The 14,322-nt window shown below is 53.3% G+C and overlaps 1 protein-coding gene across 2 annotated transcripts in view; it reads right to left on the bottom strand.

Annotated features, from left to right (window-relative positions):
• The window catches only part of ATP2A3 (ATPase sarcoplasmic/endoplasmic reticulum Ca2+ transporting 3), a 33,913-nt gene extending 20,481 nt beyond the window's left edge, over positions 1-13,432 (bottom strand). For both annotated transcript variants that reach the window (XM_044249223.1, XM_044249224.1), the window contains exons 1-7: positions 13,165-13,432; positions 3,524-3,541; positions 3,171-3,253; positions 1,590-1,694; positions 1,278-1,416; positions 911-991; positions 721-806 (exon numbers count right to left, since the gene is read on the bottom strand). In XM_044249223.1, the coding sequence (XP_044105158.1) occupies positions 721-806; positions 911-991; positions 1,278-1,416; positions 1,590-1,694; positions 3,171-3,253; positions 3,524-3,541; positions 13,165-13,282 (630 nt within the window). In that variant the 5' untranslated portion in view covers positions 13,283-13,432. The remainder of the gene's footprint in view (positions 1-720; positions 807-910; positions 992-1,277; positions 1,417-1,589; positions 1,695-3,170; positions 3,254-3,523; positions 3,542-13,164) is intronic.
• Positions 13,433-14,322: the final 890 nt, after the last annotated feature.

The raw sequence follows: 14,322 nt of genomic DNA, 5'->3' as shown, positions 1-14,322 counted from the left end.
TAGAGTCCCCTCCTCACTTCAAAGCAGCTTGTCTAAGGCTTCCATACATCTAAGCAGGAGGGGTCTCCTTAAGAACTCTGGGTGAGTATTGCTTTCTCCATCTCTGTCCGCTTCTGGGGAGGTTTTCTAGCCTTATAACTTGGTGCCCTGGGCCACGGCCAAATGGCCTGACCAATCCTTGTGGCTTCCATGTTCAGCTTCAGGCTGTTTCTGGGCAGCTTGTAAGCATCAGTGCTCTCTCTGAGGCCTCAGAGGCCTATCATGCCCACCAGTGCTGAGCTGGTTTTCCCATCTGAGAAATGGACTCCACCACTTTGGTAACGCTTATCACTAGAGGAATCTCCATTGGGTGATTATAGGCTAGCTCTGTCCCTCTCCAGTTTAAAGCAGGATAAGCCTAGCAGGTAAGAGGAAAAGCTCTGGATTCAGAATGTCTGAGTTCACATCCCAGCTCTACCATTCACTGGCTGTGTGACCTGGAAAATGCAAATAACAAGAGTACTTATTTTAAAAGCACCGTGAGGACTAAATATACGTAAAGGGCTTAGAACAGTTGCAGGCACACAGCCTTGAGTAAACACAAGCTGTTACCAGTACTATAAATTTGTACATACTGTCAATAATTGATGAGGTTCATTCTTGTTGGGCTTTAACTGATTGAGTGTTAAAGTTTTTATTATCAGTGTCCAGACAAAGGCCCCAGCCATCCCAGGAACTTACAGAGAATAGCATGTTCTTCTTGTCCTGGTTCACAGCTCTGGGATCTTGGATGGCATCTGTGTGCTTGGTGACAGATACAGATTCACCTGGTCATGGAATCAGAAATGGGAAACCCTACATGAAGACACCCCCATGCCTGGACCTGCTCAGCCCTGCTCAGCCCTGCTCAGCCCTGGTCTCTGGGCCTCACCTGTCAGGATGGACTGGTCCACTCTCAGGGTGGTGGACTTGATCTCGATGAGGCGGAGGTCAGCGGGTACTTTATCTCCCACTGTGGAGAGAGAGTAGCTGAGTGTGGCTTTTTTGGGCACCACCCCTTGGCAGAGCCAGGAGGACTGCCAGGAACCAAGGGTGAGAGGTAGGGGCCTAGGCTGTGATCCCTGAGATAGACGCTGCTCCTTTGCTCACAGTGTCCTTATCTGTCCAACGAGGTTTTGGCTGAAGAGCTTTGGAAGGATCCCACAGCTCCCTGCTCTGTGTATATAGCCAGAAAGATGGGAGTACAGAGAGGGAAGGGCTCACCAGCATCACATAATGGAAAGACACCCCCAGTGTACCTGCCACCTCTACGATGTCTCCAGGGACGATGTCCCGGGCTCGGACCCTCTGCACACCTTTGCGGTCTGAGCGGATCACCTTGCCCATCTCAGGTTCATACTCCTTCAAGGCCTCAATGGCACTCTCAGCATTGCGTTCCTATAGAACAGGAGGCAGGTAGGTGCTCTGCCCTCACTGGCCCTTGCAGGCTGACCCCTTGGAATGACACCCCTGGCGCCCGGGATGGAGCTGCAGGACTCTTAACACCAAGTGGCAGTCACATGGAACAGCCAGGACACCTGAATGCCCAGGCCCACCTCTGTGCCTCCCACCTGCCATACGCCCACGATAGCATTGGCCACAAGGATCAGCATGATGACCAGGGGCTCCACGAAGGCTGTTGTGGTTTCTTCGCCCTCTTCGAAGCAGGCCAGGACCTATGGAGTCAGAGCTGGTGAGCTGGGGATCTTCTGTGGCCCAGGGGCTGCTCCCTATTTCCTTTATACCCTGGGTCTGCTGCCTCCTGCCTTGGAAGAGATAGCCCTGGGGAGGCCTGGGCTGGGAGAGGGCTGCACGGAGGCCTTGGCTTATCTATAGGCAGTGACTGCCACCATTCACGCCCCACCCAGCCAACTTTCAGGATGTGGGGCAGTTGTACAGCTGGAGGTCTCACTCTCTGCCTAGATGTGGTTTTCCAAGTTTGATGCCACACTGGCCACCACAGTATCCCATGGAAACTTGCTAAAAACGCAATTCTCGGGGTCTATCCCAGTCTTCCTGTGTCAGAAACTTTGGGGTGAGGCCCTGCAGTCCATGTGTTAGCAAACTCAGATGCTCCCGCTACAGGCTCATTTTGAAGTCCATTGGCCAGAGAGGTATAACTCCAGCCAGAGCCCAGGCCTGGAGGTAGAATACCTGGTTAAGGTCCTGTTCCCACCTCTTGGCCCAAGGGGGCACTTCTCACTCCCTTCCACGGGTCTCAGAGTGTCCATCGCACTGTGGAGGGGTGCTGACACCATTTTAGCTAAGCTGTTATAAGGCACCTGCCCCGACAGGCTTTTTTCTCTGTAAGAGTCATCAGTTTCCACAAGAACAGCTGCCAGGAAGGCCAGACACAGCTGGCTGGGCCCCTGCTTCCCTGCACTCCATGTCACCAACATGAGGTCTCCTCCCCAGGCCCTGCTGGGCACAGGGCCAAGAGCAGGAACTGCATCCACTCTCAGGGTGGCCATTTCCCTGCATTACCTTCGGATTTCTGCTGCTCAGCCATCAGTGACAAGTAGTGTTCCACCTCCCCAGGGCCCAGCAAGGTCCAGGAGGGGTTCAGGCAATAAGAATGGGGGAAGGGCAAAAGGAGAGCAGCCACAGACAAGCTGTAAGAGGTTAAGACCCACATTCTTCTGTGGGGCACTGGGAGCCATGGAAGGGGCTCTCCACGAGGGATAATTTGGCAATATCTGGAGACTTTAGACTGTCACAACTGGGCAGTACCACTGGCATTGGTAGGTAGAGGTCCGGAATGCTTCCGAATGCTTCTAAATATTCCCGAGCTCATAGGACAGCCTCCAGACAAAGAATTATCTGGTCCAAAATGTCAACAGTGCTGTGGTTGAGTGCTTAGGTTGTGCCCTAAGACGGGGAGGGGTAGGGATCATACCTGTGCTTCTGAAAGTTCACTCTGACAGCCAGAGTGGAAGGGGACAGATGGGAGCAGTCCAGTGTGTAGGGGGCAGGCTTTGAGGGTTCAGGCAAGGGAAGCTGAAGTCTGAGCAAGGAAGGGAATGGGTAGAGGCCCAGGGATGTCCATGGCTGAGAGAACAGACCTCTAGTTCAGAGTCTGGGCCTCTGAGCACTGCCCCAGCCTGGCTTTCCCTTCCAGGCTTTCTGATGCTGTGCGATGGGGCCTTACTTACGAAGGAGACCAGGGCAGCCAACAGCAGGATGCGCACCAGGAGGTCCTCAAACTGTTCCAGCACCAGCTCCCACAGCGACTTCCCTGAGAATTGGAGCACCATGTAAACCTTGGGTCCCTTACCAACTGACCTACCCTCATTCAGAGCTGGGACCACCTAGGAGACCACCTGTCCCATTCCCTCCCTACCATTCAAAGAGCAAGAGCCTGAGGCCTTAGAGGCATAGATGGGTGATACTGGTGGGGGAGGGGGAGTGTGTGTCAGCAAATCCTCACTCTGTTGGGGAGAGGGAGGAACACAACCCGAGAGTGAATGGCTCAAGGCCTTGCAGCCCACCCTGGCCCAAGACTCACCTTCCTCAGTTGGGAGCTCTTCAGGATCCAGGCAAGCCACAGGAGCCATGAGGAGACAAGAGATAACCGAATTATGCAGTAGGACCATGGAGGAGTCTCAGCCGTTCTCCCAGCTGTGCCTACCCGGGCCATCATAATGGTCTAGACATGCTCCCACAGCTCTCTGAGGTCACAGAATGGATGGTCTGAGCCCAGAGGCTTCCATTCCTCCACTCACTTCATCCCACCCTGGTTAAGGAAGATCTGGTATGGCCTGACAAGACCAGAGCCAGGAGGGCCCTTCTGGTCCCTCCCCCATGTACAGAGGAGTAATGGACCAAACTGAAGGAGAGAGGGACCCCTGAGATCACAGTAAGTTGACAGCCCCCCTGTAGTGCTCTTTCTCAGATGGCTGCACAATCCTATTCAAGGCCCCACATAGCCACAGCAAGGGAGTCCCTCCCGCAAATTGAGATCATCAGTCCAGGCCACCTCTGACATACCTGCTCCTCCAGGAGCACTGAGGTAAGGCCTACAGTATGGCCAGGCCAGCCTGCTGAGCCCTGCCCTACGTGGGGGTTCCCTCCGACATGACCTCAGCAGCCAGCATCCCAGGCAGTGTCTAACCTGCCATGGTTCAGTTCCTGGAGGTTGAGTCTCAACTTGTCCCCTCCCAGCCCCTCTACTTGGGGGCAAGCCCCATCCCATATGTCCAGTCTGCAACCCACAGAACATTCTGAGGAATGATGTTCCCAAACACCACTAGGACCTGCTGTCACTTTACAAGCTCTATTTGTATCTCTTACATTTCCTGAAGCACTTTTTATTCCAGACAGAGTGGGCTACCTGGGTACCTGAAGTCTTTGAATCTTCCTTCCCAACAGCCCAAAGGTTCACAGGGCAGGTGTTCACCCTGTTTCACAGCTGCAAGAACTGAGATCCAGGGTGGAAACATGACTTGAACAAGATCACACAGCAAATAGGCAGGTCTATGGGAAGAGGCAGGAGCTGGCCCTCAAAGGGTGGATTCCAATGGGCCTCTCTCTCCATAGGCTGAGCTTAGGTCCTGCTGAGGCCTGTCTGGGGTACCTCCCAGACTGAGCCTACCCGAGCCCCGCTGCTGAGTAGAGTTTCCAGGCCAGCAGCATTGACATCACCTGGGAGCTTGTGAGCAATGCAGACTCTGAGCCTCTACCCTAGGCTGGCTCTCCCTTCTTCTTCCTCCTTCTTGACACAGGCCCTTGTATCTGCTCACCTGTTTTTCACTCAGGGATCAATAAAGACTTTTCCTGTGGGAGCCCTCTCCTGAGACCATCTGTGTGGAAGATCTGGGGCACCTGGCAGCTGAACCATGGAGAGTACCAAGCAGCCCACTGGACTGCAGGAACCCAGGAGGGAAACATATAACCTAAAAATACATTTTCTAGCTTTTTCTCCCTGGTCCTATTTTAGGCAACAGCTGACATTTTCCGTGGAAAATGTAATCTCCAGTGTCCTGCATTGAGATTAAAATCAAACAGACTTTTTCCTTCTGATCTATTTAGCTGAAGTGAACAGGAAAGGCAGGGGGGAGGGCCAGGCCTGGTTTTCTGGGCCAGTTCTCCAATGGAGCAGGGTCCTGTAGAGGTCATCTCTGCCATGCACCGGCCTTGGCACAGAACTGTTCTAACCTCATGACACACATCAGTCTGCTTTTGCCACGCTCTACCCAGGAGAGACTTCTAAACCCCCTACCTCTGTGAATGCCTTCAAGGTTCCTGACCAGAGGAAGAGTTTATCCATAAGATTAACCTGAGTCCCTCCTGTGGTCTCCCTCACCCCTACCCTCTGTCAGGCATGTAGCCCCTAGACCACTGTAGAAGGGCATTCTTTCTGGGCAGGGTCAAGGCCTGGGATTGGGAAGCAATGTCACAGGGCACACAGAGCAGCTTGAGTTCCCCACGAGCTGCCCTCTGTCTGGCTGGGTGATCTCTCATGTTCTCCCCTTCTGCATTCTGACCCAAAATCTGACTCAGGAACCACTCTTTGGTGGTCATTTGTTCCCCCAGATACTTCTGATTCTTTCCCCCCTGTGCGCACATAGTAGGACTGCGGATGTCGTGCAAGTTACAAAAAGAAGGATGCAAGTTAGTTCTGGCCAGGGGCACTAACGTGGTGGCAGGAGACTCTGGAGTTAGAAAAGGCAGTGTCCTGGAGAACTTTCTGTACTGATGGAAGTGCCCTTTAGCTGCACTGTCTCATACGGTAGCTACTAACTGCACACACCTATCGAGCACTGGCAATGTGGTTAATGTGAGTGAGGAGCCAAATTTTAAATTCTACTTAATTCTCGTTCCTTTAAATAAAGAACCACCCAAGGCTAGTGGCTGCGTATTGGACAGTGCAGATTTAGAGCTCTCTGGCCCTCTGTGGTCCAGTAACCAGCAACCTGTCAGATGGTGTCTGCTCTGTGAACCAGAATCACAGAATATAGGAAACATGAAGCCCCCAGATAACCTGCCACTGAGATATGTATATACATACAGTGTGAGGAAGAAATGACCTGTATGAAGTCATTGAGACATGGGGTTTGTTCCTGGATCCTGACTGGCACCCCCATCTCCCCAGACCTACAAGGTTCCCCTTCTACCCTTACCCACTCCCTTGGGGAAGGCTCAGCCAGCCACGAGGTCACAGAAGACCTGCCTACCTCTGCACAGACAATGTACACGCTTCTAGTCTTGCCTGAGCAGCTGGCTCCCCAGTGCAGTCCTGAACCTCATTTGGAAGGTAAATCCTGAATGGCTGCTGTGAGGATTATCATCATTATTAATAAAAACCACATTTACCGAGCACCTTCTATGTCCTAAGCAGCGTGCCAAGTGCTCTACCTCCATTATTTCCGGAGATCGATGGGGAGGTATCATACACAAAGCATACACGAGGGCCCTCCACAGCTAGAATAACTACAGCGGAATTATTAGTGTTGAGTGTGCCAGGTCCCATGCATCATCTAGTGCTTTAACTCTCACGGGATTCCCCAACAACCTGACAAGGAAGAGACAATTATTATTCCCATTTTATAGAGCAGACAACTGAGGCACAGAGAGGTTGAATGACTAGTTTGTGGTCATACAGCTGGGAGGTGGCAGCCCTGAACTCAGGTGGTCTGGCTTTTGTCCCCCTGCTTGGCACCTCCTGATTAGCTCCTAAGCTGCTCTGCCTTCCTACCCCATCCCACTGCCTTCCCTGGCCAAAGTTACTTGAGAGAGAAAACTTGGCATCCTATGTCCCGATTGTTAGGTTGGATGCCCTCACCACATCGACTAACTCACCCTTCCATTGTGACCCCAGAACCACTAGCCAAATCAGCCCTGCCCCAAAAGGCTCTGCTATCCTCACAAGTGGTTTTAGTGAGGGTTTTTTGAGAGTTACTAGGCTCTGTCTCCTCAGGCCTGGTCTTCTTCAAATTCTAATCCTGCCAAGACCCCAGACAACCCAATTTTCTCTTCACATGACTGGCTCTCTGGGCCATGGAGGAACTAGGAGGGGCCAGGAGACTAGCAGCGATTAGGAGAGCACCCTCCCAGCCTCTCCCCAGGCATCCCTGTTAGATGTTATTTCCCTCTTGCTATCCTCAGGCTGTGTTGGGGAGGGAGTTGAGCCCTCAGCAGTGCCAGATACCCCACTTTTTCAATGGGGAGAATGGCCCAGCCCTGCCTGCCTCTTGATGTCATTCGCCAAGCTGTGCAGGAAAAGATGGCAGTAGGAAACACTGCCCCCATCCTAGCTGGGCCTGCCTGGTGGGAAGTAAACCCTCATTATTCTTCTGAAATAGTGTAGCTCTGGCCCTCCCACCTGGTGGACTCTGCCAGACAACCCCTGCTCTGGGTCACTGATGCCAGATTGAGCTGGCCTACACCCCCATATGCTCAATGTGGGGCTGGCCTGGAGGGGTCTGAAGTTAGTCTGTGGGTCCTGGGGGGCAAAAAGGAGTATATGATCAGAGAAGCTTCATGGTTTAGAGCAAGGAGTCTGGCCCAGAGGGCTAAGTTCATGTCTTGCTCTAACTCTTGATAGTTCTCTGGCTATGGAAAAGCTACTTAACCCCTTCTGTGCCTCAGTTTCCCATCTGCAAAATAAGTATAATAGTAACTCCTCTTAAAGTCACTGTGAAGATTAAATGACATGCTATTCATAAATTTCTTAGAACAGGCACAGCACATGGTAAGTACTCAGTAAACATTAGCTACAATACTAGTTATTAAAATGAAGCTCCATGCCAGTAGGATTTTGTTAAGTGCAGTGTTTCCAGTGTTTCCAACGCCTGAAGCAGTGCCTGGCACATAGTAGGTGCTCAAAAATATCTGTGAGCGAGTGAATGACCCTTCCTGTGCCCTACTCATGGACCCTCAATGGCTCTTCTTGGCCAGCAGAATTAAGACCAACCTTAGGATGACCTTCAGGGCCTTCCTGGATCTGCCTGAACCTGGCCATCCAGAATCCTCTTATGGCTTAGGCATATGTCCGTCTGCCAGCCAAGCGAGATGCCTCAGAATTGCTACCACCTTCCCTGGTTTTGCTAAAGCTTTTTCCCCCTCCAAGAGTTTGTTCAGGCCATTCCTTCTGCACAGAGTACCCTTCCCTAACCCCCAGCCTTTCAGGAAGGCTTCCTGGAAAGCCCCTCTCCCTATCACCCTGCCCTTCTTTACCAGTCATCAGTATCAGGGCCACCCGCACCTGACTTGAGCACTTCCAGGGTGGGGAGGGACTGAGTCATCCCTGGGTCCACAAAGAGCCTCACAGAATTGTTTAATTGTTTACTCAGTTGCCCCATGGTTCAGCTAAAGGCCCTGGGCCCAGTGCCTGGAGCCCAGGAGAAGTGGGTTGCAGGGCCAAGGCTGCCCTAGGCTCCATGCACCACCTGTTCTCCTAACCTACCCTCTCGACTCCTTTCTTCTCATCTCAAAACATTGGAAACTGGTATTTCAACTTCTAAATGTCGGTTCCAGCCTGGAGAGGCAAGAGCTCACCAAGGTCTTCCTCAAAGGTCAGGTTTACAGAGCAATTAAATCACCACTTGCAGAGTCAGGGAGACGCCTTCACTGAGCAGACCCCACCCAGCCCACCTGGCCCTGTCTGGGTCTCAAGGACCTACCTAGAGTGGACAACATGGTTCTGCTCTCAAGGGGGCCTTGGGAAGCAGCTGTCCCAGTGCAGGGATCTACAGCCAACCTAGCTGATCTGGCACTAGGAAACCCTGGCAACGGGGTTGCTTAGCATCTGTGTGCCAGCTGTGTGCCAGCTGTGTGCTATGGACAGACTCAGCCTTGCCTCAGGGAGCTCCTGGTACAAAGGGAGTGGTGGCTGCTCCTGGGAGGGGGCTCTAAGACTCCAAGAGGGCCAGTGGGCATGGAATCTACAAGGAAGCCTGAAAGACCAACACCTGCAAGCAAAACAAACCTCCCTCAGATCCCAGAGCCATTTCACATCCTGAAAGGCCTTCAGGAGATCTCTTTAGGGGTTCCATGTCTGTAACTGAGGAGGACACTGAGGTCAAGGAGGGACAAGTCTTCCTGAGGCCAGCCAGCGATTTGGACCACTCAGACCTCACCCCGTCCTCCTGCTTGGCCCCACTCCCCTTGGCCAATTTTCCAAGGGCCACAAATCTGTATTTTCTGAGTTCCAGAGGCCAGCTGGGGTATGGGCTGAGGGCAGGAGATAAGGTCACAGCCCCAGGGACCACTGGCAGTAATCTAAATCTGGCCATCCCTTCCACCTGCAGCTCTGGTGCCACTGTATCCATGACACAGATGGGCAGTGTAAGGCCCAGGATAGCAGGCTCTGGTTCCTGTTAGAGACCCTCCTCCAGAAGGGGAACAACCCCAGACTTCTGGGATCTTGCATGACTCCCATATCACTGGGCTCTCCAGGACCACTGGGTGTTGGTGCACTTGGAAGGAGAAGCCCAACACGATTCAGCCTCTTGCTTTGGGCTCATGTCCAGCAAAGGTGATGGGCAGTCCGTTCAAGGACATGAGGAAATCAAATAGCTCCTAAATATATGGAAAAATGCCCAACCCAATTTGTAAATAGTGAAATGCAAAGTAAAACTATGAGAAGACCCTTTCTTTACCACCCGGTAGGCACGGATCAAAATGTCCGGTAATGCACTGCAGTTGTGCAGGGGTGTGGAAACAGGCATGTCTACTTTAAGGAAAACAACTTAATAACAGCTGTCAAATTTACACTACAGATGCCTTTTGACCCAAGGATTCCACTTCTAGGAATTTAACCTTTGGCAATATTGACAAGTGTGTGAGGACAAGAGTATGCCTTGTAACGAGTCATAGGAGAGGCTATGAACAATTCAAGTGCCCTCCAAAAGCCAGGCAAAGAAATACTACAACAGCCACATGAAACTCTGCAAAGAAGACTGCAGACCCCACATGGCACCATCTCCAAGAGTGATTATCACGGAAAAACAGGGGCAAAACAACACTCACGATCATTACTGTTTGCGTAGAAAAGATCACAGATCTAGATGTGTATGTACACAGAATATCTTGGAAAGGAGACACAAAGCACTGGGAACACTGTGGTTGGGGACAGGTCTAGAGAGACTTTATAATGTCTTCTGTCCCCTTTGAATGTTGTACTATGTGCACAGTTTCACAGTTTCATTTAAAAAAAAAATTGAAAGGATGTAGAAAGCCTTTGGAAGAAGCTGAGTCCTGTGGGCACCTCTGGGACCTACAGAGCAGGGCATGCTCACAAGAGGTGCTGGGCCAGGAGCCTCCTACTCACTACCCTGTTGGGGTTCCAGAGGACATTGTCTATTCACTGGTTGAGATAGGCTGTGTTCTGTGCATATGGGGGACTCCTGGGTGGCAAACTCACCAGCACTGCTGAGGAAGGAGGAAGAGAAGGTGGCAGGGCAGGACCCCCAGTCCCTGCTTTACAGCCTCCCTTCCTCCATCCACCAGCAGAATTTGCAAACCCTAGGACTTAAGCAAATGAGTTCTTTGTGGTTTTTAGCACTAACGACTTTGCAGGTGCATAGACTCCTGGGTGGGGGAGGACACTAGTCCCTGGGGTGTTTCCCTCCACCTGTAGGTTTGGCTCAGCCCCACCAGCCAGCTGGCCTGGAGCCTGGCCCAGACTCTTCTGCTACAAGGAGGGATGGCTTGGTGTACGCACTTACAAGCAACCCTATGATGAGGAAATCAAGACACAGAGAGAAGTGGCTTATTTAGGATGACACAGCTATGAAGAGGGCAGAGCTAAGGTTCAAAACTCTGTCAGCCCTACCCAAGAGATGCGTATACCACTCCAGATCACCCAAGAGAGAAAGACCTCCCCGGTGCCTATAGAAACTGCAGGACCCCCATGCCTCCTCTTCAGCTGGGGCTGATCAGAGTAAGAGTGTCAGGCAGGAAGGGGCAACTGGCTCCCCTCTCCACCTGAAATGCTTCCAAAGGAAGAAGCCAGTCAGTGATCCGAGGGATCTCTGGGGCCGTGTGAGGCTGGTGGCATTGCTGGGATAGCTACTGCCTAGTTAACCCACCTCCTAGCACAGCCACCAATACCACGGATCCAAGGCCTGTAGAACAAGTGACTCCCTTGTACAGACAGAAAAAGTGAGGCTAAAGAGGGTTAGGTACCCAATACCAGTTCTACCAAGTATTGTGTGACCTTGGGCAAGCTAATATGCTGGTGACTCAGTTACCTCCTCCATAAAATGGGAGTGACAACAGTTGTTTACATGGAGTTGTATGGAGGAATAAATAAGAGAGGCAAAGTGTTAAGAACAGTGCCTGGCACATAGTAAGTGCTCAGTGATCACTAGCTTTTATTATTATTATTATTACCAAAACACAAGGGGAACCCATCAACAGCCCCCAACCAATGGCTGCATTCCTGCCATCCCCTGAATGCACATCCACCTCTTCGGGGACCTATACTCCAACATCCTTATCCATCACCTCACACAGATGCTCTGTGGCTTGCTCACCCCCAATCCCCTTACCCACACAAAACAACATAGGGAAGAACAAGAGGTTCCCTCCTTCTCAGGCAGCCCCCTGCTGGATCAATGAACACATGGGAACCAGGAAGAAGACGGTTGTTTCCCAGGGCTACACAGGGCGTCTGGAGGCAGAACCAAAGGCTGAGTCTCCAGTTTTCCTTGGGATTCAGGACTCCCAAGATTGAGGCCACAGCAGCACAAAAGAGGCTATGGAACCCCAGATCTGCTGCCCTAACCCCCATCCCCACCCCAAGGTTCGGGGACAGGTCCTGCTGTCGTGCCCTCTAGCAGCAATGACACCCTCCCTGCCAAGTCACTAATGGAGGATATTAAATAATATTTATCTCTCTAGTTCCTCCCACAGCTCAACTAAATATAGCAACTAATTTTTTCGGAAAAGGATTTCTGCTCCAGAAAGATAATATTTATATAAGAGGTGGTTTTCATAAGCCAATACAAAACCCAAAGCTTCCTTTCTGACAGCTCTCAGTAATTTTAGCCATCCCTGAGCCATGAGACACTCAGGCCCGAGCACTCTCCCTTCTGGCTGGCTGGGATCCCTGAATGGGTGAGGCCCCAAGTCCTAACACAAAGTGGGTCCAGGCTGCACTTTGGGGATGGAGGGGACATTTTCATCTGGATCCCTAACATTGTGCCCAATGCCCTGGGGGTGGATGAAGAGAGTGGCAAGTGACTTGACAAGGGGGTCTCCACATTTTCCACCTTCACAGGGCCTCCAAATGTGCCTGGGGCCCCATCTGGATAGTACTTGGTATTTGTTATGCCTTCTGGCAGATGGAGAATCACAAACTCCTGTGAAGCTGAGGAAGAAATAATGCCATTTCCACCCAAACAGCAATAGCGGGAAGGCTCCCTCCCAGCCCAGAGATGGTCAGGTGCTGCTCCAGGTCACACAAGAAGGAAAGGCATTCCCTGGCTTCCCGAGTGAGGCCTTGAGTCGGCCCGCCCCGCCCCCCGCCCCCGCCCCGCTCCAACCCCCGCAAAAGGTGGGTCTCCTGCCTCAGCAGTTCAAAGCCCCCACTGACTCCCGCCAGCCACATCCGCCTTGGGTTGCTGAAAGAGGAAGACCTGGGGTGGGGGTGGGGGCACCAAGGCTGCCAGCTGACAAGCTGCACCTTCTGGAGGTTTTACTGAGCCCCCAGGGAGACCCTCAGGGCCAGCTGGGAGGCTGGGTCTCAGGGTCCCTGACTGGTCCCTGGCCAGCTGATCTCTGCGTGTGCATCTGCATGAGGAGGGCAGGCTGCAGGGCGGACAGTGTCCGCCCTGTGTGCATCTGCATGATGAGGGCGGCTGCATAGTCCTGGATTCACGCTTAAGGGAGTGGATAGGGTCGGGGGTGTATGTGGGAAGCTCGGAAGGACTGCACGGGTCCCTAGGTTTTGGGGGAAGGGGAGTCAGGCGTCAGGTCTCTAAACCCGGAATCCGCCCAACCTCCCGCGAAGGTGGCCGCACAGCCCCTCCGAGCGCCCCAAAGGCATCTGCAGAAGTTTCCGGAGCTCTCGCTTCCTGCCAGCCTCCGGGGACCCGAAGGCTGTAAGGGGGGAGGACCGCTCCCCGGTATCGGAGTAGGAGAGTAAACTGAGACCGCGGCGCGTGCGGCCCCTAGCTTCCCCGGCCAGGCCCGCGCTCTCACCGTTGGGGCCGTAGCGCTCCCGCGCGTCAGACACCTGCTCCGGCCTCAGGCCGCTCTCGACCGTCACCGAGAAGTGCCTCAGCACGTCGGCGGCCGGGAGCAGGTGCGCCGCCTCCATGCCGCCCGCCTGATTTTCTTCGCGGTCGGCACGGTCGAGTCCGCCTCTTCGCGGGGCTACTGCGCGGGGCGCCGGGAGTTTGGGCCCGGGCGAGAGCCACGCGATGTCATGTCAGCGCCAGGACCTTCCCCGACGGCAGTGGCTGCAGCGGCTTCGGAGGCGGGCGCCAGGATGCAGCGTCCTGGGCTCCCTCCCCGGGGCGGGGCGGCGCGGAGCCCGCCCCCGCACTCACACCCCTTCCGGCAGCCCTCGGAGCCCGCTGCCGCCCCGCCCCCGCAGCGCCCCAGGACCCGGAGGCCAATTGGTTTGCCGGTTCTGCTGAAGAGGGAACTGAGGCAGCCTGCGAGGAGTGCGCCCAGCGTGGTCTGCAGGGGTGTCATTCCCTGTCGGGAGAGCCCCCAGGGGCGGAGAGCTGCGGCGGTCTGCGGAGCACGGGTCTGTGAGCTGCCTTCATCTGACCCTTCCTGGGTCCAGGGAGGTGGCAAAATAGAGGTGTCCACGGAAGGGCTTCCTACCCCAGAAAATTGGAATTATGCAAAGGGTGACCCTGGATCTAGAGAGAACCCAAAAGCCTGTGAATAAGCGCATCTACAGAGATTACTTAATGTATTCTTCTTTGGAAGTTTGTGCTTTCTTTATCTCTAACACATTTTTTGCACTGCACGGTTATTCCTCGTGCAACCGAACCTCGGACAATGAAGTGGTATATGTGAAAGAAAACCAGTCTTGTTATCTTGGACTCATACCCTCACCCCAGCAGGAAATGTAACTTCGTAGGTGGGCACAGGGCTCCCTAAAGGCCTGAAGGGGTGAGGTGGAGGCCTCTGGCCAGGGCCCCCAGAGACAGTGATCCTGAGCGGCGAAGGGGGAGTGACTGAAGAACCCCCATTCCAGCGCTTTGCTTTCTGAGTCTCTGCTCTAGGGGTGACAAGAGAAAGGGCTGCAGGTCAGGAAAGCAATCTGTTGAAGGCAGAAACCACTGACCCCACCAAAAGGAGGAGCAAGGAGAGCAGTCTACCTCAGGCACCCCTTTTAAGACC

This window comes from Neovison vison, chromosome 5, assembly GCF_020171115.1.
Source record: "Neovison vison isolate M4711 chromosome 5, ASM_NN_V1, whole genome shotgun sequence".
NCBI classification, from domain to species: Eukaryota; Metazoa; Chordata; class Mammalia; order Carnivora; family Mustelidae; genus Neogale; species Neogale vison.
This window is presented reverse-complemented; position numbering and strand designations above follow the sequence as displayed.